The 25,769-nt window shown below is 44.2% G+C and overlaps 1 protein-coding gene across 3 annotated transcripts in view; it reads right to left on the bottom strand.

Annotated features, from left to right (window-relative positions):
• The window catches only part of GRAMD1A (GRAM domain containing 1A), a 138,279-nt gene that overhangs the window by 52,881 nt on the left and 59,629 nt on the right, over positions 1–25,769 (bottom strand). Inside the window, exons 1-2 of one of the 3 annotated variants that reach the window (XM_063436394.1) lie at positions 20,256–21,249; positions 19,857–20,093 (exon numbers count right to left, since the gene is read on the bottom strand). The exons of the other annotated variants lie outside the window; for them this stretch is intronic. Coding sequence (XP_063292464.1) covers positions 19,857–19,864 — 8 coding nt within the window. The 5' untranslated portion in view covers positions 19,865–20,093; positions 20,256–21,249. Of the gene's footprint in view, positions 1–19,856; positions 20,094–20,255; positions 21,250–25,769 lie in introns of those variants that run through there. 3 annotated transcript variants of the gene reach the window in all.

Below are 25,769 nucleotides of genomic sequence, written 5' to 3'. Positions count from 1 at the left end.
GAACCCATTAGAAAGGGGAGAATGAAAAATCAAAATACCTGGATTATACACACAACTTCTGTAAAATCTGGCATCTCGCCAAAAGCACCATAATCGACACTTTCATCGTCCGTTAATTGACACTCACCAATGTTCCATACTCGGATATTAGTCTGGTAGGAGCAATGTTAGACAGAGTTTGGGGTACACTGCTAAAATGATTAGAGAAGCAAATCTGGTATTGTTACACAAAGTATATTTACTAATCTATAGAATAGCCTGCAATGTAGGAAATATTGTACAGCGCTGCCGAATTTGTTGGCGCTTCATAAATAACAATAATATTATTGGAAAGATCAAACAGCGGGAACTTACCAGTCTGTGGTCATCTGAGTCTGTATATAGAGATCTCTCGACACTTTCACTGTCTCCTTCCTTTAGAGCATTAACCCTCACTGTCCCAGGGTTTGTAATTGCAGCAGGTGTTTGGGAGCAGCTGTCTCTGTCCCCCTCATTGCTCCTCCAGAGCTTAGACAGATTGCAGCGAGGGGACAAGTGTGACAGATGGCAGCTGGTCTGCTCTATCGAGGTTCACACTGCCTCTGGTGGATTGCACTGACAGATGCCAAACAGTCAGTCCTATAGTGACCAGCACAGAGCGAGGCTTCGTAAATAAAGCATGATTTTCTACATAAAGGACCACTATAGTGCCAGGAAAACAAACTCGGCGCTGGGGACTCTCCTCCTCCTTCGGACGTCATCGGCTGAATGCGCATGCACGGCAAGAGCCACGTGCGCACTCAGTCCATAGGAAAGCATTCTCAATGCTTTCCTATGGACGCTAGCGTCTTCTCACTGTGAAAATCACAGTGAGAACCACGGAAGCGCCTCTAGCGACTGTCAATGAGACAACCACTAGTGGCTTTTTTAACCCATATGTAAACATAGCAGTTTCTCTGAAACTGCTATGTACACAGCAGGAAGGGTTAACCCTAAATGGACCTGGCAGGTAGGTGGTACGTAACAAATTATCATTCACGTGAATGCCAAGATCCAAGGTTTCCCAACCGAACATTGCCTAGAACATAGCACTGCATCCACCGTCCTGCCTTCTTCAAATAGTGCACTCTGCTGCCATCTCTTACCCTAGGATCTAAGACGATTCATCAACCAGGATATGCTCCTCACATTAAGCTAATAATAAAAGGAACTTTATCAATATAAATAGCATTTTCCTCTTCTTTGTATTTTTAATTTAATTATTGATTCATGAATTAATAAGATGATTTTTTTATCTCAGGGCTTTATTTAGTATATTAAGAAGCGCAGGGTCTTTATTTCTCAATACAATTAAAACAATTGTTAAAAACGGGGATTCTCCTCTTTTGTCGCCTTTAGGGCGATTATTCTATTTGTTCATCAGACCACAACCTTGTTGAATTGCTCCATTGCCCAGTTTTGACACTCACATCCCCATTGAAGGCATTTCCGGTGGTGGACAGGGGTCCTCATGGACTCTCTGACCAGTTATCGGCTACGCAGCCCCATACGCACTAAACCCCATACGCACTGTGTGTTCTGATACCTTTCCATCACGTACAGCATGTCGTTTCTCAGCAATTTGAACTACAGTAGCTCTTCTGTGTGATCGGCCCTTCGCACCCCACATCCATCAATAAGCCTTGGGCGCCCATGACTCTGACGCTGGTTTGGTAAGTACGAACTACTGAATACTAGGAATATCCAGCAAGACTTTCCGTTTTAGAGATGCTCTGACCCAGAGTCTAGCCATCACTATTTGGTTCTTGTCAAAGTCACTCAGATCTTTTCGCATGCCCATTTTTCCTGCTCCCAACATATGGAATTCTAGAACTGGCTGTTCACTTGCTGCCTAATATATCGCATCCCCTGACAGGTGTCATTGTAACGATATAATCCATGTTATTCACTTCACCTGTCAGTGGGTTTATTCTTGTGGCTAATCAGTATATAAATGATCCAGTTTTAGATCACTGGCTCTCAATCTCTCTACTTTCTATGTTCAGGTTTCCAAGTAAATCACTTTTATTGATTAATAAATGAAAACAAAAAACGCCAGGCACAGGACACATTGCTGCAACGCTCACGTGTCCACTGACCCCTGGATCGACAAACTAACAAAGAAACATGGGGAGTACAGATAGGTGAGCCGGGAATAAAGGGTTAATCGGTGTCTGCCGTTGTTATTGTACATCAAGCGAGAGGCCAAAACGTTGTGATGGGGTTTTTTTGAGACACTCGGGGAAAGTTTGCAATCTGCAAAATATAACGATAAGGCAAACTTCTGCAATAAATCAGAGAATCAGTAGTTTAGCTTCAATTTTGCATTTTATTTCACTCCATTTCTGTGTTTTGTGAATACACCCCTTAGTTATTCCAGATTTTTTACTCAGTAATTTCTAAACAGCAAAAATAACAAAATATCTATTATCTTAGAAAGTGCAATGATTACACAACTACAGAAGTGGAGACAATTCTCACCCCCACATATATCATAGACAGCTGACGAAACAATGGACACAAATATCCCACCTGTCACATGGAGATTAGCAGGCTCAATCCTCCCCCCAATGCAGAGATAAGTATTACATGTACATACATCTATATCTACCCCTGACTGTCACTCAGATACATAGAACCAAGCCCCCCTCCAACTATCACTCAGATACATAGACCTCGACTATCACTCCCAGACTGTCACTCAGATACATAGAACCAAGCCCCCCCCCTCCAACTATCATTCAGATACATAGACCTCGACTATCACTTCCAGACTGTCACTCAGATCTATAGAACCAAGCCGCCCCCCCCGACTATCACTCAGATACATAGACCTGCTCCCAGACTGTCACACAGATACATAGACCTGCTCCCCGACTGTCACACAGATACATAGACCTTGACTATCACTCCTCGACTGTCACTCAGAAACATAGAACCAAGCTCCCCCCGACTATCACTCAGATATAGCCCTGCTCCCCGACTGTCACACAGATACATAGACCGTGACTGTCACACAGATACATAGGCCTTGACTGTCACTCAGATACATAGGCCTTGACTGTCACTCAGATACATAGGCCTTGACTGTCACTCAGATACATAGGCCTTGACTGTCACTCAGATATATAGGCCTTGACTGTCACTCAGATACATAGACCTGCTCCACAACTGTCACTCAGATACGTAGACTTGCTCCCCGACTGTCACACAGATACATAGAACCAAGCCCCCCCCCGACTATCACTCAGATACATGGGCCTTGACTGTCACTCGGATAGATAGACCTGCTCCTCAACTGTCAGTCAGATACATAGGCATCGACTGTCACTCAGATACGTAGACTTGCTCCCCGACTGTCACACATGTACATGGAATTTGGCCATTTTCACCAGCTTTTTCCATCTGGACAAAATCCAGCGTTCAGTGAATAATCCTGAAAGTGTTGAGATAATCCAGGGAACTCAATAACCTAGATATTTTGGTCATGAGTGAACTTCTTATGCAAAGAAAAATGGAGCCAAGGACAGGATGTTCACCGTGAATGGGACAACTAGTGGAATGAGACTCTTTGCCGAAAACAATAGCTGCACTGGACGTGTTTACTGATGATCCCTCCCCATTCTGTCTGGCTGGGATTCAAATAAATGAATTGACACATTGTTCTCTCAATTAGTATAATCCAACTGATTAATTTGAAGATCTGTGATATAATCAGAAGGGTAGACTGGACCCAATTAAACCAACAACCTCGGAAACCAGAGCCAATTGGTTTATAAGAGGCTGGAGGTCAAACTATGGACAGCTGGCTGACATCTCGTTCAGACCATGACATAGATCAAGATGGGTTCTTATCACACTCAACAAATAACAGAAGAGTTGTTTTACTTATAGAGACACTAGAGGCACCAAAACAACTTTAGCTTAAAGGGACACTATAGGCACCCAGACCAAATTCAGCTCATTGAAGTGATCTGGGTGCAGTGTCCCTGTCCCTTTAACCCTACCATTGTAATTACTGCAGTTATTGATAAACTGCAATAATTACCTTGCAGGGATAACTCCACCTATAGTAGCTGTCTAACAGACAGCCACTTGAGGCCCTTCCGGGTCCTTAACAGACTTTACGCCTGCTAAATGACACTGGAGGTCCTCACGCTTTGTATGAGGACATCAAGTGTCCGCTAAAACCCCAGAGGAAAGCATTGAATGGAGGAGTACCAATACAGTTGTGGAGTGGAGGTGGAGTCTTCTATAATACTTGGGATCTTTTATGTGATCTTAAAGCTAATTATTTATTGCATAGAAACATATTGTCCATCATTGGAAGAAGTACTACAGCAATATTGCTTGTTTAGCAGATATACCCCAGCTAACTCAGTAACTGGGAGAAATGCCACTAGCTAACATCTCACAGGATTTCTTTTTACAAATCGCATCCAAACAGATTATACTAAGTTGCAAATATATTGTGGACTTTAAGGAACTCTTTTTCACTGAAGTTTTAAAACTCGAAATGTTCTTATTCATTTTCTGAAATATTATTCCTATACTTTGCTATACAGTGCAATATTTGTATTTTGTATTTTTAAAAGTATATAAATACTGTTGATTATCCAACATTGATTTATAAGAGATTGTCACCATAACCAATTTTATTAGGTATATTCCCTCCATTACTCCTGGAATACTATTAGATTATATCTAAACCTTTTATTTTAGTTTTAGTTCTGTGGGAACCCTGTTATTTCCAGTTAGAGTAACACCTCAATTCAAACTATTAACTCCTTGCTCACGAGGTTTTTTAACTTCATTCAAACCATGTATAAAGCCTGAACCAGCTTGAAATTAAATTAAAACAGCTCATGTTTAGTGTGTATCACAGAGCTCCCCAGCAATAAAACGCAGAGTAATGGGCAGTGTGTATGAGTGTATCACAGAGCTCCCCAGCAATACAACTCACATTAATGGGCAGTGTGTATGAGGGTATCACAGAGCTCCCCAGCAATACAACTCACAGTAATGGGCAGAGTGTATGACTATATCACAGAGCTCCACAGCAATAAAACTTACTGTAATGGGCAGTGTGTATGAGTATATCACAGAGCTCCCCAGTAATACAATTCGCAGTAATGGGCAGAGTGTATGAGTATATCACAGAGCTCCCCAGCAATAAAACTTACTGTAGTGGGCAGGGTGTATGAGTATATCACAGAGCTCCACAGCAATAAAACTTACTGTAATGGGCAGTGTGTATGAGGGTATCACAGAGCTCCCCAGCAATACAACTCACAGTAATGGGCAGTGTGTATGAGTATATCACAGAGTTACCCAGCAATATAACTCACAGTAACGGGCAGAGTGTATGAGTATATCACAGAGCTCCACAGCAATAAAACGTACTGCAGTGGGCAGGGTGTATGAGTATATCACAGAGCTCCCCAGCAATCAAACTTACTGTAGTGGGCAGGGTGTATGAGTATATCACAGAGCTCCCCAGCAATAAAACTTACTGTAGTGGGCAGGGTGTATGAGTATATCACAGAGCTCCCCAGCAATAAAACTTACTGTAGTGGGCAGGGTGTATGAGTATATCACAGAGCTCCCCAGCAATAAAACTTACTGTAGTGGGCAGGGTGCTCAAAGTGCTCCACATCAATTATCACTAATAAATGTTTAACCCCTTAAGGACACATGACGTGTGTGACACGTCATGATTCCATTTTATTCCAGAAGTTTGGTCCTTAAGGGGTTAAGGTTCAATAAATATGTTTCTAGATTTGTTTATTTAAATAATTAACTTGGTTGGTGTTCCACAAATCGCAATCAATAGGTCAGAAAGTTATCATCATAACCCCTAACCCATAAACCAACACTTCCCGTAATACAGTTATCATTAATCTGAATTGCGCGATACGAGCTGTGATGAAATGATGACACAAGTTTGACATTGTATTTAAAAGACGAATGACAAACTCGTGGTTTTATCTCTTTATCTCACAGAACCTATACACCAACGTTTAGAAATTCAGAATATAGAAAGCGGCTTTGCTGACGTGTTCAGCATTGTTTCAGCATGTTCCTTATGACTGATTTCTGGTATAAAATGTCAGCAGGAGGAATGCTATTTTGGCTCTCAATGATGTTTGTCTTGGAGCTTTCTAGGCTGGTGATAACGGATCTAATGGTGTTTTGATACATACAGCTTTCTATATCGTGAAACAAGTTCTATGAAGCACAAGGCTTGATTGGAGAATGGGGCATAACGAGTGGGCGATAGTTACAGTTTGAGACATGGTGCGAACACGTCTATATTAAAGTGAATAGAAGATTTAATTTTTTCTAATCTACGTGGACCGATTTACATCACACACTACATGTCTGCTAAACATCATAAACATGCAGGAGTGAAATAGCCACCTTCCTGCACAATAATATGTATACAAAAACACAACTCCCTCCTCCATGGCAAGCTGCATGCTGGGGCCGCGGAGTAAAGCGCACATTAATAAAATCTGAATTATATTGTGCAGCGAGGAGAAGAGAAAAGTTCAAGGGACACTCCAAACCCCTAAAGCAATTCGTTTCACTTTCATAAATGAGTCTTGTTACAACCCCGCAACCGACATTTTCGGCGCGAAAACGAACCGGGTCGCTCGGGATGGGAGGTCCAGACCCAGGTGGGGTAAGTCTATTGATTGTGATTTTATGGTGTGGGTATATATAGGTAGTTTGTGTGTGTGCTAACCTTGTCCTGATGAAAGTCTAGAATCTCTAGACTGAAACGTTGAAACTTTTTTACTTGGAGCATTAAAAGTTAAATTTTACTGAAGAAGTCCTTGGAGTGCGGTTCATTTCTCTTGCTTATATTTCTGCCGATTAAGCACCGGGCATTAATTGGATCACACAGTGAGTACAGCACCCTTTGTAGTTATATATATATTTCTGAACACACACATAATGCACACACATAGTGCTACATTAGGAGCAGCAGCAGATTGAACCCTATATGCAGCTGCCTATCATTCCTTCTACAACATCTACCCCTGGTCGCTCCATGCACTATGTGTACTCGGGGGGGCGGAGTTTATGGAACCCCCAGAACAGGGTCAAATTCTGAGGGATATGAGTTTGTAAGAGGCAGACTCAGGGAACAAAGGACACAGAACATATACATGGTTTAAGAATCATTCTGTCACTTGAAGTATATATGGCAGACTGTAAATGACACAAACCAGAAATTGGACGTAAAAGGACTTCGGAAAAAAACAGCATGGAAAGTGCACAACGAGAATCATTGTATCATCCCTCTTGGCAGAATTTCTAAAAAGCTGCAAAAAAGACTCCTGCCGGGATTTAACCTGATCCATCCAATCAGGGAAGGAAATCGATTTTGGCTCGTAGCGAGCAGACGCGTTGATATGAGATTCACGCTCTTATCTACACTTCACACCCAACCTTTGGTGGATTTATGGGAATTGTGATCATTCCAACAAGTGCATGGAGGAGGGGAGATAATTATTCAGTATTATATATTCAGCAATATATATCTCCAAACTTTATCTGCAGTCGACGAAAGCACAATTGTATGTGGCCATGTGATCCGTTGTACCACTCCTGGCTATAAAATTGCCACAGTGCTTCCATTACTCCAGGAACGCAACACATACCTCCCAAGTGTCCCTATTTAGGAGGGGCAGTCCCTATTTTGGGCCCAAATCACTATGACCATTACCCTCTATCCTAATGTCCCTCTTTCTAGATGCTCCATATTGTTGGTGTGTCTGAGTGTATAACAGAGCTCCACAGCAATAATACCCCCAGCTACCCAGTGCCGGCAAGTAATGGCTTCCAGTCCTTGCACAAAACTACCCAGTGCTGGCAAATAATGGCTACCAGTCCCTGCACAAACCTACCAAGTAATGGCTACCAGTCCCTGCACAAACTGACACAGTACCAGCAAGTAATGGCTACCAGTCCCTGCACAAACTGACACACAGTACCAGCAAGTAATGGCTACCAGTCCCTGCACAAAACTACCCAGTGCTGGCAAAGAATGGCTACCAGTCCCTGCATAAACCTACCAAGTAATGGCTTCCAGTCCCTGCACAAACCTACCCAGTGCCGGCAAGTAATGGCTACCGGTCCCTGCACAAACTGACACAGTACCAGCAAGTAATGGCTACCAGTCCCTGCACAAAACTACCCAGTGCTGGCAAAGAATGGCTACCAGTCCCTGCACAAACCTACCCAGTGCCAGCAAGTAATGGCTACCAGTCCCTGCACAAACCTACACAGTGCCAGCAAATAATGGCTACCAGTCCCAGCACAAACCTACCCAGTGCCAACAAATAATGGCTACCAGTCCCTGCACAAACCTACCCAGTGCCAACAAATAATGGCTACCAGTCCCTGCACAAACCTACCCAGTGCCGGCAAGTAATGGCTACCGGTCCCAGCACAAACCTACCCAGTGCCAACAAATAATGGCTACCAGTCCCAGCACAAACCTACCCAGTGCCAGCAAGTAATGGCTAACAGTCCCAGCACAAACCTACCCAGTGCCAACAAATAATGGCTCCCAGCCCCAGCACAAGCCTACCCAGTGCCGGCAAGTAATGGCTACCAGTCCCAGCACAAACCTACCCAATGCCAGCAAGGAATGGCTACCAGTCCCAGCACAAACCGACACAGTGCCATGCTAGTAAAAGCTCTGTAAAATACCTACCATATGTAGCACAGTGCTAACATACACCTGCCCTGCTGCTTTTAATAAATAGAACAATGTGGCTCTGGTGTGCTAGCGGCCTGAGGGTTAATTGCCCCCTTGTCAGCCCTCAAATTAATGAAAGTACTAGCAATGATAACTGTTGTGTGTAGCTGTAAACTCGTTCTATCATATAAAGCATATTTACAAAAGATGGTTAGGAGAAATCTCTCCCATGGAAAGTGATGGAAGGAAAACGTTGGAAATGCGGAGCCGGGGGGGGGGGGGGGGGGGGGGCTAATCAATAAACCGGATAATAGGGAATTGAAACTAAAAGGGGGGGGGTAAACAATTCCTCCTATAGGGAACTGAAACTAGTCTGTGGGGGAAGGGAGGGGTATCTGACCCATGGGTGGGGGGTTTCTGAATCTGACCCATGGGTGGGGGGTTTCTGAATCTGACCCATGGGTGGGGGTGGTCTGAATCTGACCCATGGGTGGAGGTGGTCTGAATCTGACCCATGGGTGGGGGTGGTCTGAATCTGACCCATGGGTGGGGGGTTCCGAATCTGACCCATGGGTGGGGGGTTTCTGAATCTGACCCATGGGTGGGGGGTTCCGAATCTGACCCATGGGTGGAGGTGGTCTGAATCTGACCCATGGGTGGGGGGTTCCGAATCTGACCCATGGGTGGGGGGTTTCTGAATCTGACCCATGGGTGGGGGGTTCCGAATCTGACCCATGGGTGGAGGTGGTCTGAATCTGACCCATGGGTGGGGGGTTCCGAATCTGACCCATGGGTGGGGGTGGTCTGAATCTGACCCATGGGTGGGGGTGGTCTGAATCTGACCCATGGGTGGGGGTGGTCTGAATCTGACCCATGGGTGGGGGTGGTCTGAATCTGACCCATGGGTGGAGGTGGTCTGAATCTGACCCATGGGTGGAGGTGGTCTGAATCTGACCCATGGGTGGAGGTGGTCTGAATCTGACCCATGGGTGGGGGTTAATCAATATATTTGATAATACCTTTTTATAAGACTCTGAATCTGATCAATACAGGTGGTGACAAATGTTTTTAGTAATTTAGTCCCTCTGCAGTTCTGGCCTAATCAGGTGACTGAGACCATTTCTGGACCTTCGTCCAGCCAGGTATTATTAATGCTCTTGGGTTTCGAGTGTCACTTCCGTTGCAATGACAGAAATATCATTAATGGTGCGTCCGCCTGATGTCATACGTATCGTTTTAGAAAGCTGGGTTATTCTGCTGCTAACGGCTTAAACTATTTCACAAAATAAGTGAGTGGTCCAAACACCTGGACGGTGAAAAATCAAGCGCTGCCCCTGCTATATATACCGTATAGATATATAAAATGTCTGGAATCTGAGGAGCACATTTCGAATTTCATTAAACATCATAATGTTTCACTTTACTATAAAATTTCTCCATAAAACATGTTCCCATCTCCTCGAGGTATTACCAACCGCTGGCAATGCTTCCACCAAGTAACAGGCTGCTCTGCTACATAGTGTCTCGTATAATCCAAGGACGTCTGGATCAGGTGCCAAAATCAATATGGAAAACCGTTTTAAACTGAGGGAAGCTGAATACAGACATATTTTCTAGGCATGCGCCGCACAGCACAGGAAAAAAACATCTATGGTACATTATACTAAAAAATCACTCATTCAAAAAGGAATATACGAGTTACTCAATGTTGGCACTATATGTATGCAGAGATTATGATGGTTATAAGACGTTAACCCAAACTCATGCCAAGGGACCTGCAGATCCTTAAACAGGGAGTACAATTTGTCCTGGGGACCCCCACTCGCCCCAGCACTATACAGTATATGTATATTCATTGCTCTTATGGAGCACGGCCAATAAACTGTGTTTATTTTCTTCTGTTGGGCCCAGAGTTTCAATTCATAACGAACGATGAAAACACAGCCCAGTCTGGTACGATAATCCCAAATTATTTGAATAATACGAGGCTACTTCCTTCGACAATAATTCCGTAACCTACAGCTCTGCCTCGCTTTACACCAGCATACCAAAACATGAATTATTGGGGCTCGTAAAGTCACTTCATATAAACACAGGCTCTTTCTGATCATCCGTGTGCCGTGTTCCCATGCTACATGGGATGTGTACCCTCTCTTAAACTCTTCATTCACTTTACAGACTAAGCTTTGTGATGGACTTGGCTTGTGTGCCCAGCATCATTCCTGGTATATGGTACTGACATTAGCAGTCGGTTCTTCACGATCTACAACTCCCGAGCTACATCCACTGCTCGTCCACGGGTCGTACAATGGGTAAGGGAAGACGTCAGCTGCACTATTTATTTAGGTAATTAAGCACAGGTAGGTCTTTTTCATTCAGCTGATGGCAGGTTATGTCTGTGAATACATTAATTGGCCGGGCAGGACATACAAAGGATATGATCATTAATTATGTTGGGGCTATCCTGTATATTATATTATAAATGTATCCTGAATCTGGTTTACAATCAGATTATTACGATTCCTCTTTATTGTCATACACTATAAAGAAAGAGCATTATTGGGTGTATCTTATATTAGAACAACCGGGCGTTAGAATGTGCCTCGGCCACTTCCATTAACATTGCACGACCTTGAGCAGATTCAATTAATCCCTTTGTGCCTTAGGCTCTGAAATTAGACTCTGAATTTGTGGTGCAGGTACGTGTGTGATGCCAGTTTGTTCTATATTATATTTGATTCTATTTCCTATTCCCTTGCTGAAATCTCCATAAATCAGTGCAGAGGCGGAATATTCGATGCTCAGAGCGAGGCTGACAGCGCGGAGGTGACAATGACAAGGAATGTGGGGTGACCACGCTGGTTTTTCACCCTGTGGCTCACACAGACTGGGGAAGGGCTGTAATGATTAAACATTGTAACACATTGTGAGTGATCATGTGATAATGTAATATAACACGAAGGTGGACGCAGTATATACAATAATACATATTATATATTATACCACAGTATGGAACTCACTGGTAATCGGTATTTAAAGGGGGCTTTACGGATATTGCACAGATACACCCATGGGGCCCGTGACACGCGACACACTTTATTTCTTTATTCACAGCGTATCACAGCCTTCCATAACACGAAGGGTATTATAGCACACATCAAATAGTCTTTATTCTGAGTCTTTGGTTATTTTATTTTAGGGCTGGCAAAGCATCATGGTAGTTGTAGTTCCACATCTGAGACAGTTACCTTTAGTCACCCTGGTATATGTTTTTCTCTCAATTAGGGCTTTAACCCCTTAAGGACACATGACATGTGTGACATGTCATGATTCCCTTTTTTATTCCAGAAGTTTGGTCCTTAAGGGGTTAAAGATCCTATAACTGTCAGCCAGCACGAATAGTCCCGTCAGTAGCAGGCAGCGCGTTGTATGCTGCTAACGCTCTGCAGTAATCCGTATAATTGTACACAATCAGGAATGGGTTACATGTTCTCAGGGAGAGAGGTGGGCCATTTACAGAAAGTCAATTCACACCTACACAGTGAGGGCTGTGCTCAGCGTGTTAACACTTTCACATTCTAAAAGGAAGCCTGGCTGCCCTGGCTCTGAAACCACTCAACGTGCCACCAAGAGGGGGAAACAGGGGGGCTTGTTTTACGCAAATGGACTTCCCACTTCCGTACTTTAAATTGATCTTTTTTTTTTTTTTTTTTTTTTTAGAAATTCCCAAGTTACAGTCTAGGATGTCCCTTCCTGTACAGACCAAGTCAGCCATGCTGGTCTAACACTGCGTAAACCCTGGGACAGGTGACATTTGGACTCCATCCTATAACACACAACCAGGAGACAGGCTGGACGGGGGGGGGGGGGGGGGGGAGGGGAGGCAAAATACACCAACCAAAACTATTAACACTACACTGTATGCCAGACAGGCTGGATGGGGGGGGGGGGGGAGGAGGGGGCAAAATACACCAACCAAAACTATTAACACTACACTGTATGCCAGACAGGCTGGATGGGGGGGGGAGGGGGGAGGAGGGGGCAAAATACACCAACCAAAACTATTAACACTACACTGTATGCCAGACAGGCTGGATGGGGGGGGGAGGGGGGAGGAGGGGGCAAAATACACCAACCAAAACCACTACACTGTATGCCAGACAGGCAGGACGAGGGGGGGAGGGGGGAGGAGGGGGCAAAATACACCAATCCAAACCACTAACACTACACTGTAAGGCAGACAGGCAGGACGGGGGGGGGGGGGGGGGGCAAAATACACCAACCAAAACTATTAACACTACACTGTAAGGCAGACAGGCAGGACGAGGGGGGGAGGGGGCAAAATACACCAACCTAAACCACTAACACTACACTGTATGGCAGACAGGCAGGACGGGGGGGAGGGGGGGGGCAAAATACACCAACCAAAACTATTAACACTACACTGTAAGGCAGACAGGCAGGACGGGGGGGGGGGCAAAATACACCAACCAAAACTATTAACACTACACTGTAAGGCAGACAGGCAGGACGAGGGGGGGAGGGGGCAAAATACACCAACCAAAACCACTAACACTACACTGTATGGCAGACAGGCAGGATGGGGGGAGTGGGGGGAGGAGGGGGCAAAATACACCAACCAAAACCACTAACACTACACTGTATGGCAGACAGGCAGGATGGGGGGAGTGGGGGGAGGAGGGGGCAAAATACACCAACCAAAACCACTAACACTACACTGTATGGCAGACAGGCAGGATGGGGGGAGTGGGGGGAGGAGGGGGCAAAATACACCAACCAAAACCACTAACACTACACTGTATGCCAGACAGACAGGACGGGGGGGGGGCAAAATACACCAACCAAAACCACTAACACTACACTGTATGGCAGACAGGCAGGATGGGGGGAGGAGGGGGCAAAATACACCAACCAAAACCACTAACACTACACTGTATGCCAGACAGACAGGACGGGGGGGGGGGCAAAATACACCAACCAAAACCACTAACACTACACTGTATGCCAGACAGACAGGACGGGGGGGGGGGGGGCAAAATACACCAACCAAAACCACTAACACTACACTGTATGCCAGACAGACAGGACGGGGGTGGGGGGGGGGCAAAATACACCAACCAAAACCACTAACACTACACTGTATGGCATCTGCATTGCATTTTGCATCCTTAACTTGGATTAGATTGGAAATTATAGCCTCTAGTAAAGAGTTCTTAGTAAACCAGTGTTTTAATCCAGATAGTAAAAATAGCGATGGCATTTTCTGCATATCTGCGTCCGTTTTCTATAAATGAGATGAATGTTTTTTAATATAGTTTGTCTCTTCCCTCGTTACTGTCAGCTATTTAGTTACCGTACACTGAGAACATCTAGTGCCAATTATTAACATTAATCTCAGACAAACTCCAATGATGTAAATCTGTTCCCACATTCCCAATATAACACTGCTCTCTGCAATGGGAGGTAAATTGGGAATGGTTTAGATTTGAATAAAGTGCCAGAAAATCAAATCATTATGTCTTCAATATGGCGCCGCACATTACTAAGCAATTCACTTCTGCTTGCCATGGTGCAGAACCATATAAATAAATGTGTATACTAGACTGAGTCCTCTACAAACTGACAGAGAGAGAAGGCATGGAGTGGCTGGCATGGCGGGGTCCTTGGGCGCAAGGGGCGGGGTCCTTGGGCGCAAGGGGCGGGGTCCTTGGTATAAACTGTGACTTCAATGCTTCCTGGATAAGTAAACGAGTTGCTGGGCAGTGATTTAGCGATTCCTGACTGACTGGGACTGCACACAGAGCGGCCGTGTTTTAATGCTTTAACTCTGCTTCAGAGCCAACATTCAGATCAATACGCCCCAATGGGTTCTACCGGCTCCATCCGTACAGATGTGTCTTGTCTAAGTCATTGATTTACAAAGGAAATCCTGTGCTCCATTCTGTGTGCCGTAATGTCAGCGTCAGCTGAGGAGCTAGACATTCAACTCTGCCTGATTTTGCCAGATTGATGCTGGAGAGATAACTCAGAGGTTAATGGATCCTTTGTGGTAACAGATTATCATTGATTAATCGGTCCCTCACGCTTTTAAAGTCAATTATATGGTGCCATTGAATTGGGTAATAGTCAAACCTAGAGCACGATGTACTTGGAAACTGGTGAAAGCCTATTATTGCTACAAACAATATTCCTTCAATTCCAATATGACTGATATTAGAGGGACAGACAGGTGTTCCTCCTCTCAATGCTGGAAGTATCTGGGTAATTATTCAAAAACAGTTACTGGATACATTAAATCACAAAAACAACAAAAAATGTATCCATCCAAAACAGCGAGGAAGCCAATTAGCAGCCACAGGAGATACTTTGTTAAATCAATAACTAATCTGCCTGGTTATAAAGATGATAAGAATTCAGCTGTTAATCCAGAGAGATTTTACCAGAAATGGACGACAAATATGAAAACTGTTCATTTTTCTTGTAAAAAGTGCTTTCTATCCTTTACACTATATTTAAAAGAAGAAAAACTACCACAACAAGAGGACATAGTCTTAAATTAGAGGGGCAGAGGTTTAAAAATAATATCAGGAAGTATTACTTTACTGAGAGGGTAGTGGGTGCATGGAATAGCCTTCCAGCTGAAGTGGTAGAGGTTAACACAGTAAAGGAGTTTAAGCATGCGTGGGATAGGCATAAGGCTATCCTAACTACAAGATAAGGCCAGGGACTAATGAAAGTATTTAGAAAATTGGGCAGACTAGATGGGCCGAATGGTTCTTATCTGCCGTCACAGTCTATGTTTCTATGTTTACTTCATTAAAGCCTCTGATTAGTGACGAGCTCCATATAATGATGGTCTGAAAGGCAGAAATGAACAGGCCCTTAAACCAAATAAATCCAGTTTAATAAGAAATGAATGGCCCCTAACTCTCCCATAGACCAGCCAGGACTGCTGGTTTAATGACGTCTAACGTGACAATTGATATGTGCGTGCAGTCATGTATTCTGTTCTCTATACAGTCTGAGTGCTATTACTGTATATTGTGCTGCATGATGGATGTACTGCGCTACTTCACATGTCAGAATGAACTGTTTTGTTTTTGCAATGAAGATGTTTTTCTATAGAAAATAAAATGTCTCTATAAGCGTAAGGTAGTGATGGCTGGACTCTGACCTACATGTCACTTGTTGTACTGGGACTACATCTCCCACAATGCAGCGTGCCATAAATGAGTTTCGACTTCGATTTAGTTCATCTATGGTACGCCATTAATGATATCACATCGGTTCGGTCAGTCAAAAGCAGTGAAATTGAATCTGTAAATAAATGTCCTGGACGGATTGACCAGAAGGTAACTCATCGTGTAAACCGGGGGTCCTCTTTGTCCCCCGATATGAAGCAGGATATGATGAATGCCATTATCCCCGAGCTGCATGCGCTGCCAGGCAGGACACACTCGAAGTGTAATTATATACATTAAAGCCAGCTTCGTATGTCGCGTAAGGCATCCAGCTTTAAAAACGGCACGAATGTAGTTTGTTTCCTTTTTGCACAATTCGTTATCGAATGCAATCAGCATTTCTAGCGAGTAGCAGGGAAACAAATCAAGGATCTCTTACAGATAATTTTTATCTGAACATCAGGTCCCATATCTCGTACTTTAAATGACATCGTGTATGATCCCTGATTATCTCCATCATCGTTCGGGATATCTGCTACTTTCACCAAAAAGATTATGGTTCCCTTTTTAGCGAGCTACTAAGTGGTGTTACAATACATACTATAGTAAATGGCATCCACTTCTATTCAGTTCAATTCTATAAAGCCTGTATCGTGTGTATTAATATCTATTAAACTGGGGGTCACTTTCACGGTTATTGATTAATGAAACATTCTAAATGTTAGGCTTGTTTTACCCATCATACAACACTGCAGAACATGTAGCAGATTTATATGTAAAAACACAACATTCAGACAGAGGACAGAGGACGTCTCTGCAGGTTTGGGGGATCCATTCACTCCTGTTCTCTTGGGAACGGTTCATATAAGAGGACGGACATTCTCAGCATTGTCCAGTTACTCGGCTTATTCCGGGACAGATCTATTCAGCTGAGAAAGCATTTCATGAATAACAAAAGGCAGTAAGCAAACAGCATGTTCTAAAGAGTGTGAAACCCCCACCGGCCGACGATCAATGAATCCTAAAACAGGCAGCGCTGGCTCCTACACTGCAGCATTTTGTAAAGTCAATGGCAGACCGTGAAAACAAGACGTATTTGCCTACTGCGCAGTTACTATAACGTCTGTTAGAGGGTTTCAGTCCAAGCTGAGGTGAACGAAAATAATATATTATTACCTGCGAGAGTCGTGTGACGCAGTGAGTGCGAATCACTTATCCCAGCAGCTCACTGACTTCCAAGATTTATCCCCGCAGAATTACTCATTAATTAAGTAGGAGAGGACGCAAAACTCCTGTCTAATCGTCCTTTAAACCTGTGCGTGACTATGTATTAAATATTAAGTTTTGTAGACAGACTTTACCCAGAGTAATGGAACTCGCCAACTTGCTTATGGCAAGAATCAGGTGGAAGGACTTACGGCCCGTCCTGCTATGGAACCTTTCATTTCTGCTTTGTGTTAATCTGCTAGTTTAGCAGAGCATTAAGCAGGTTATTAGACCAGCAGCGGTTCAGATGGACACACAGTAAACAGCGACGTTTTAACGTATTAAAATGCCTTGTAAGCCGTGTCTGCTCTGAGTAATGGGCCTGGACGGACAGAGTGCCTGTGAGTGGCTTGATGTCGGTGAAAAGGAATGCACACGATAAAGCTGTAAGCAGTGCTAGCCTATAACATGGTACGTGATTACCTTACTGTACTCACTGATTTGGGAATAAAATGGTAACTGTCAATACATCATCTTCAGTGATACAGTAATAGGGACCTTAATATTATTTATAAGGGAACACCAAGCACAAGGTTTGCATCTTCACAAGTCAAAAGGCTGGAGTGAGCGCCCAACTCAACCAACGTGTACACTGCAGGATTATGGGTATGTTATAAACAACACTCAGGGAAACACACCAACTGGGTTAGTGAAGATGGCCTCTAATGCTGAAATGGATAACGTACTGCTACGGCCCTGTGCTGGACTACCAACCCCATTCCACTCAGCCACCTCCTGCTGGGAGTTTGAGTCCGGCAGCTGTGTGGTTACTGCTGGAATTTCTCTGCCTGAGAGCAGAGCGCTGTATACAGATCTCGCTACAAAAATACACAGATGTTTCTAAATTAAACAAAGGCTTATTTCTCATCATATACCATTCAAAACAAACAATACTCAGTGCAAATAATATCCTCGCGGATTTGCCATGAAGACAGGAATCTGCTATTAGTGAATCCGACACTCAGCAAACTATGTGACGCATTACATGAAGCAACGCACGTTTGTATCCACGTTCTGCAAGACCACGGAATAACGAGCCGTCACCTTCACACATTTCCCAGAATTCCCTGCCAGGACCTAAACTAACCCATCAATGTCCCATATTCCTCCCTGGGTTTATTCACAACACTGAGAATCGCATTTTAATTACATTCTGGGGAAAAGTCACTTTTTAAAAAATGCTGAAAATCACCTATAACTTGTGTTAGACAACAACTAAACGTTCGGCAATTGACATCAACATGCAGGTCAGACAAGGCACAGTCAGGGCATGCCATGCAAATAAGGAAAAAAGAAACATTATTTCATTTCTCCTCCTCTCTGTCTGCTCTCTCTATGCGGACTGCCAGGTGCAATGGGCGGAGCTTATAACAATGATTGACAGGAAGCTAAGATGGAGGCGCCCGGTTGCAGGATAAAGAGGTGCAGATTTCTATATTTCATCTTATTTTTAACGTTACAGATACAAATCATTTAAATATAGGGATGGGGAAACAGAATATTACAAATCCTGGGAAGCCACAGTTTCTCTTTACTCTCTTTCAGGCTTCCTAGAAACAATGACAGGCTTTAACCTGTAAGGACATTCTGTTACGTTTTGTTTTCCTAGTGTACAGCGCTGCAGAACGTGTTGGTGCTTTATAAATAATAATAATAAAGTGCAGCACTGGTCCCACAGCTGTCATGGATATCGACCGACCACATGTATGAACATGATTTACACACAGACTCTGCGTCATGTCAAACGAAAACCACTAATAAGCTGCTTGGGTTTGCTGCATGTCCTTTCTTGATCTGAGACGGTAGCATTCTGTATCACAGGAAAGCGTTTACCGTTTCTGTTTGTCTGTTTTCCTGTTCTTGGGGCCTTTCTGTCTGCATCGCTCGCTTCCTTCCACCATGACAGATTCTGTCCTGCTTGGGCAAGCTCTGCCAGAACGTGATATTCTGAGATTCTCGCTGCTTTACGGTTTTGGGTGGTTTGTAAATATGAGAGATTTGGGGCTCCCTCGACACAGATGTAAACAATGACAGTGGCAATATAACTAGTATTACAAATTTACATATAGTTCAAACATTTTACTATTTTTGCTCCCTTTACATTTTTTTTCATAATCGTTAGAAAAACTACTGCAGATGGAAATGCAAACGTTCATTTTTGGGGTACTGCTCCATACTGATTACCAGCAGATAATATTGGAGGATAGCAAGACCCTCTTTCCTGTGTATTCCACTAAATGAGGCCCTGATCTGATTTTAGGGTTCCCCAGGGGGTTCGGACGATACCAGGTTATTGCATTATGGCAAATTGGTAACAATACAAAAGCTGGATTTGAACAGAATCACAGACTACTCAGAGGTTCCTCCAGGCCGGTTCTTATCGTGTTGAACATGACACCAGGGAAAACCACACACAGCTCCAACATATTATACCATGTAAGCCTGCAATCTAATCCCAGGTGCCACCATTGATACCTGGACCCCCAAACCTGTCCATTAAATCATCACCCTACAAGCACGCACCCATCTAGTCCTTAACATCTAAATAGCAGGCCTCCAAACAGTGACAGGCCGGGGTCCCGCACTCGCCCAGGTCCCCTAGCAAGTAAGTCAGAAGGAATCAGTAACAAGCAGAAGAGAGGTGTGTTTAGACTCACTCAATCATAGTGCGGCGGGGGGGTCAGGGAATCCACGTGGCCCTTCCACAATTCAGTTTTCACACCAACAGCTGTGGTGGTGCAGCTGCAGCCGGTAACATTGTCTTCATGTTAGTTCTCCCTCCTCCGTCGGAAGACTTGTGCAAGCTGTGGAACTCCAGTGTGTGCCTCTTTCTATGTGTGCCTATCTATAAAGCCATGTGGCCCTGGCAGTGTGTGTGTCTACTGAGGTCACGGCTAGTGGTCCAGGCAGTGTGTGTGTGTCTATCGGGGTGTCACTGCTAGTGGCCCTGGCAGTGTGTGTCTATCGGGGTGTCACTGCTAGTGGCCCTGGCAGTGTGTGTCTATCGGGGTGTCACTGCTAGTGGCCCTGGCAGTGTGTGTCTATCGGGGTGTCACTGCTAGTGGCCCTGGCAGTGTGTGTGTCTATTGAGGTGTCACGGTGAGTGGCCCGGGCAGTGTGTGTCTCTATCGAGGTGTCACGGTGTTTGGCCCTGGCAGTGTGTGTATTAATTCTGGTGTCACGCCGTGTGGCCCGGGCAGTGTGTTTATTTATTGTGGTGTCATGGCAAGTGGCCCTGGAAGTGAGTGTATCAAGATGTCACACTTTGTGTTCCTGGCAGTGTGTGTATCTATGGCGGTGTCACACAGTGTGTGTATCTATGGAGGTGTCACACAGTGTGTGTATCTATGGAGGTGTCACACAGTGTGTCCTTGGCAGTGTGTGTGTATCTATGGAGGTGTCACACTTTGTGTCGCTGGCAGTGTGTGTCTATCGAGGTGTCACACAGTGTGTGTGTGTGTATCTATCGAGGTGTCTGGCAGTGTGTGTGTGTGTACCTAGATGGGCATCACACAGAAGCTTGTCCTGAAATGAGTGAGTGAGTCAGTGTGTGTTTGGGTTTGTAAATGAGTGAATGCACTAGTGTATATCTATGAGTGCATGCATAAAGCAGTGTGTGTCTGTCTCTGTGAGTGTGTCTGTCTGTGTATGTATGTGTGTGCTTGAATCTCCCCTCCTTTCCTGTCACTGTCTGTAGCAACACTCCCCCATTCTGAGTCCCTTGCTCTCTGACAGTCTCGTCTGTGTCTGTCTGTCTGTCTGTCTACTTCCCCGAGCCTGCACATTTGCCTGGGTCTAATCGTGCACAAGGCTGTGTGTCGTCCTCATTGTTCATTCTGTGTTGGGTCTTTGTCTCGTGTTCTTTGTGTGTCTGTCCGTCCGTCTGTCTGTCTCTCCCTCAGCCTTCCTGAGCGTCTGGCTCTCTGGATTTCACTCTGTCTCTTTCTTTGCCTTTCTGTCTGTCTCCCTCAGCATCATGGATTCAGAAATTCGACACCAGGCCCTCTCCCCCACCACCTCACTGCAGTTCATCCCCTCCTTCTCCTCCCATCTCCCTCTACAAGGAGAAAAAGCATCATACAAAAACAGTGTGCGAGAGCTCCACCAGCAGATAGCTTCGCAAACTGCCGCAAGCAAGGACCCGAGGCCTGACTGCACTGCAGCAACCACTACCAACTGGAAATAGTGGAGAGGAAGGGATGTAAAATTCCAGATTTATTAAAAAAATAACCCAACCAAGGGAATAATCCGGGGGAAGGAGGGGGGTAATTAACACTTAATGATTCTTCTACTGTGAATTACAATATTAAAGGATCACTATAGTGTCAGGAAAACAAATTTGTGTCCCTTTAATAATATAAACCCAAGAGCCTATAACTAACTATAACCTAACCTACACAGTGCATCTAACGTGTGTGGGAGCCTGGAGTGTCCCTTTAATAATATAAACCCACCCAGTATAACTGTAACCTAACCTACACAGTGCATCTAACGTGTGTGGGAGCCTGGAGTGTCCCTTCAATAATATAAACCCACCCAGTATAACTGTAACCTAACCTACACAGTGCATCTAACATGTGTGGGAGCCTGGAGTGTCCCTTTAATAATATAAACCCACCCAGTATAACTGTAACCTAACCTACACAGTGCATCTAACGTGTGTGGGAGCCTGGAGTGTCCCTTTAATAATATAAACCCACCCAGTATAACTAACTGTAACCTAACCTACACAGTGCACCTAACGTGTGTGGGAGCCTGGAGTGTCTCTTTAATAATATAAACCCACCCAGTATAACTAACTGTAACCTAACCTACACAGTGCATCTAACGTGTGTGGGAGCCTGGAGTGTCCCTTTAATAATATAAACCCACCCAGTATAACTAACTGTAACCTAACCTACACAGTGCATCTAACGTGTGTGGGAGGCTGGAGTGTCTCTTTAATAATATAAACCCACCCAGTATAACTAACTGTAACCTAACCTACACAGTGCACCTAACGTGTGTGGGAGGCTGGAGTGTCCCTTTAATAATATAAACCCACCCAGTATAACTAACTGTAACCTAACCTACACAGTGCATCTAACGTGTGTGGGAGCCTGGAGTGTCCCTTTATTAATATAAACCCACCCAGTATAACTAACTGTAACCTAACCTACACAGTGCATCTAACGTGTGTGGGAGCCTGGAGTGTCCCTTTATTAATATAAACCCACCCAGTATAACTAACTGTAACCTAACCTACACAGTGCATCTAACGTGTGTGGGAGCCTGGAGTGTCCCTTTAATAATATAAACCCACCCAGTATAACTAACTGTAACCTAACCTACACAGTGCACCTAACGTGTGTGGGAGCCTGGAATGTCCCTTTAATAATATAAACCCACCCAGTATAACTAACTGTAACCTAACCTACACAGTAGAGAAGCAGACCTGGAGGGTCAGAAAAAATTGGGCGCCCCCTAGTGGAGATCCATACATATATACAGAGGGTAAAGCGTAACCTTTAATGAATGCTGTATAAAAAGGTATAGTAACCTATAATAGGATCGCAAATGAGCGATAAAAAAGAAAAAAAGTAAAACAAATATATAGGAGGTTATAGTAGAGAGAACACGTTGGATGGGGTGAAGTGTCCTTAAAATAAGTTCCCTGGAGGACACTTCAATTGTTCCCCCAACGTGTAAAAATAGCTCTCAAGTGCACTGGTAACTCGATGCAGTTGTACTATATAGCACCCTCCAGTCAATACCCAAAAATCGAACCCAACAGACCGGGATCACTGAGGTTAAGCCTCCGAAGAAGGCGCAGATAGCGGCGCCGAAACACGTGTCAGGCAGGCAGGGAGGTTATCCGGTGCCATTGCTCTCGGCAAAGATTTAGTTAGCAATTAAGGTTGATACCACGAGTGATACTAGCAATCTGGATCGTGAGATAGTCACCTCAGAGGCAGCAAGAGGGAAGGGACGTACGGGGTTTGGGGTGGGGAACTCTGTTAAGCACAGTTGATTCTCTCTCTCCCACAGTTCTGTTCCCCTGGCCACTGGAGGCTAGGCTCCAATCACCAGATCGCTGTCTCAGCTACATTGTATATATCCTGGACAGTGTGTTATCACATTAGTATACATACCTTGTTTTGTTATCTCCTATTGCCACAGTTCTCTCCTGAGTATGCACCCTCATTGATCCCGGTTTGTTGGGTTTGATTTTTGGGTACTGCCTGGAGGGTGCTATATAGTATAACTGCATCGAGTTACCAGTGCACTTGAGAGCTATTTTTACACGTTGGGGGAACAATTGAAGTGTCCTCCAGGGAACTTATTTTAAGGACACTTCACCCCATCCAACGTGTTCTCTCTACTATAACCTCCTATATATTTGTTTTACTTTTTTTCTTTTTTATCGCTCATTTGCGATCCTATTATAGGTTACTATACCTTTTTATACAGCATTCATTAAAGGTTACGCTTTACCCTCTGTATATATGTATGGATCTCCACTAGGGGGCGCCCAATTTTTTCTGAACCTCCAGGTCTGCTTCTCTATTTTTCAAACAATTGTGTAAGGGTTACCCCCTGGTCTGGTCGCCCCCGGACACACATGAAGTCTTTTCCCCTTGCTGGGAATCAAACTCATTTCTTTCTAACCTACACAGTGCATCTAACGTGTGTGGGAGCCTGGAGTGTCCCTTTAATAATATAAACCCACCCAGTATAACTAACTGTAACATAACCTACACAGTGCATCTAACGTGTGGGAGCCTGGGGTATCCCTTTAATAATATAAACCTACCCAGTATAACTAACTGTAACCTAACCTACACAGTGCACCTAACGTGTGTGGGAGCCTGGAGTGTCCCTTTAATAATATAAACCCACCCAGTATAACTAACTGTAACCTAACCTACACAGTGCACCTAACGTGTGTGGGTGCCTGGAGTGTCCCTTTAATAATATAAACCCACCCAGTATAACTAACTGTAACCTAACCTACACAGTGCACCTAACGTGTGTGGGTGCCTGGAGTGTCCCTTTAATAATATAAACCCACCCAGTATAACTAACTGTAACCTAACCTACACAGTGCACCTAACGTGTGTGGGAGCCTGGAGTGTCCCTTTAATAATATAAACCCACCCAGTATAACTAACTGTAACCTAACTTACACAGTGCATCTAATGTGTGTGGGAGCCTGGAGTGTCCCTTTAATAATATAAACCCACCCAGTATAACTAACTGTAACCTAACCTACACAGTGCATCTAACGTGTGTGGGAGCCTGGAGTGTCCCTTTAATAATATAAACCCACCCAGTATAACTAACTGTAACCTAACCTACACAGTGCACCTAACGTGTGTGGGAGCCTGGAGTGTCCCTTTAATAATATAAACCCACCCACTATAACTAACTGTAACCTAACCTACACAGTGCATCTAACGTGTGTGGGAGCCTGGAGTGTCCCTTTAATAATATAAACCCACCCAGTATAACTAACTGTAACCTAACCTAACCTACACAGTGCATCTAACGTGTGTGGGAGCCTGGAGTGCCCCTTTAATAATATAAACCCACCCAGTATAACTAACTGTAACCTAACCTACACAGTGCATCTAACGTGTGTGGGAGCCTGGAGTGTCCCTTTAATAATATAAACCCACCCAGTATAACTGTAACCTAACCTACACAGTGCATCTAACGTGTGTGGGAGCCTGGAGTGTCTCTTTAATAATATAAACCCTCCCAGTATAACTAATTGTAACCTAACCTACACAGTGCATCTAATGTGTGTGGGAGCCTGGAGTGTCCCTTTAATAATATAAACCCACCCAGTATAACTAACTGTAACATAACCTACACAGTGCATCTAACGTGTGGGAGCCTGGGGTATCCCTTTAATAATATAAACCTACCCAGTATAACTAACTGTAACCTAACCTACACAGTGCACCTAACGTGTGTGGGAGCCTGGAGTGTCCCTTTAATAATATAAACCCACCCAGTATAACTAACTGTAACCTAACCTACACAGTGCACCTAACGTGTGTGGGTGCCTGGAGTGTCCCTTTAATAATATAAACCCACCCAGTATAACTAACTGTAACCTAACCTACACAGTGCACCTAACGTGTGTGGGTGCCTGGAGTGTCCCTTTAATAATATAAACCCACCCAGTATAACTAACTGTAACCTAACTTACACAGTGCATCTAATGTGTGTGGGAGCCTGGAGTGTCCCTTTAATAATATAAACCCACCCAGTATAACTAACTGTAACCTAACCTACACAGTGCACCTAACGTGTGTGGGTGCCTGGAGTGTCCCTTTAATAATATAAACCCACCCAGTATAACTAACTGTAACCTAACCTACACAGTGCACCTAACGTGTGTGGGTGCCTGGAGTGTCCCTTTAATAATATAAACCCACCCAGTATAACTAACTGTAACCTAACCTACACAGTGCATCTAACGTGTGTGGGAGCCTGGAGTGTCCCTTTAATAATATAAACCCACCCAGTATAACTAACTGTAACCTAACCTACACAGTGCATCTAACGTGTGTGGGAGCCTG

Source organism: Pelobates fuscus, chromosome 11 (assembly GCF_036172605.1).
Source record: "Pelobates fuscus isolate aPelFus1 chromosome 11, aPelFus1.pri, whole genome shotgun sequence".
In the NCBI taxonomy this organism is placed as follows: domain Eukaryota; kingdom Metazoa; phylum Chordata; class Amphibia; order Anura; family Pelobatidae; genus Pelobates; species Pelobates fuscus.
This window is presented reverse-complemented; position numbering and strand designations above follow the sequence as displayed.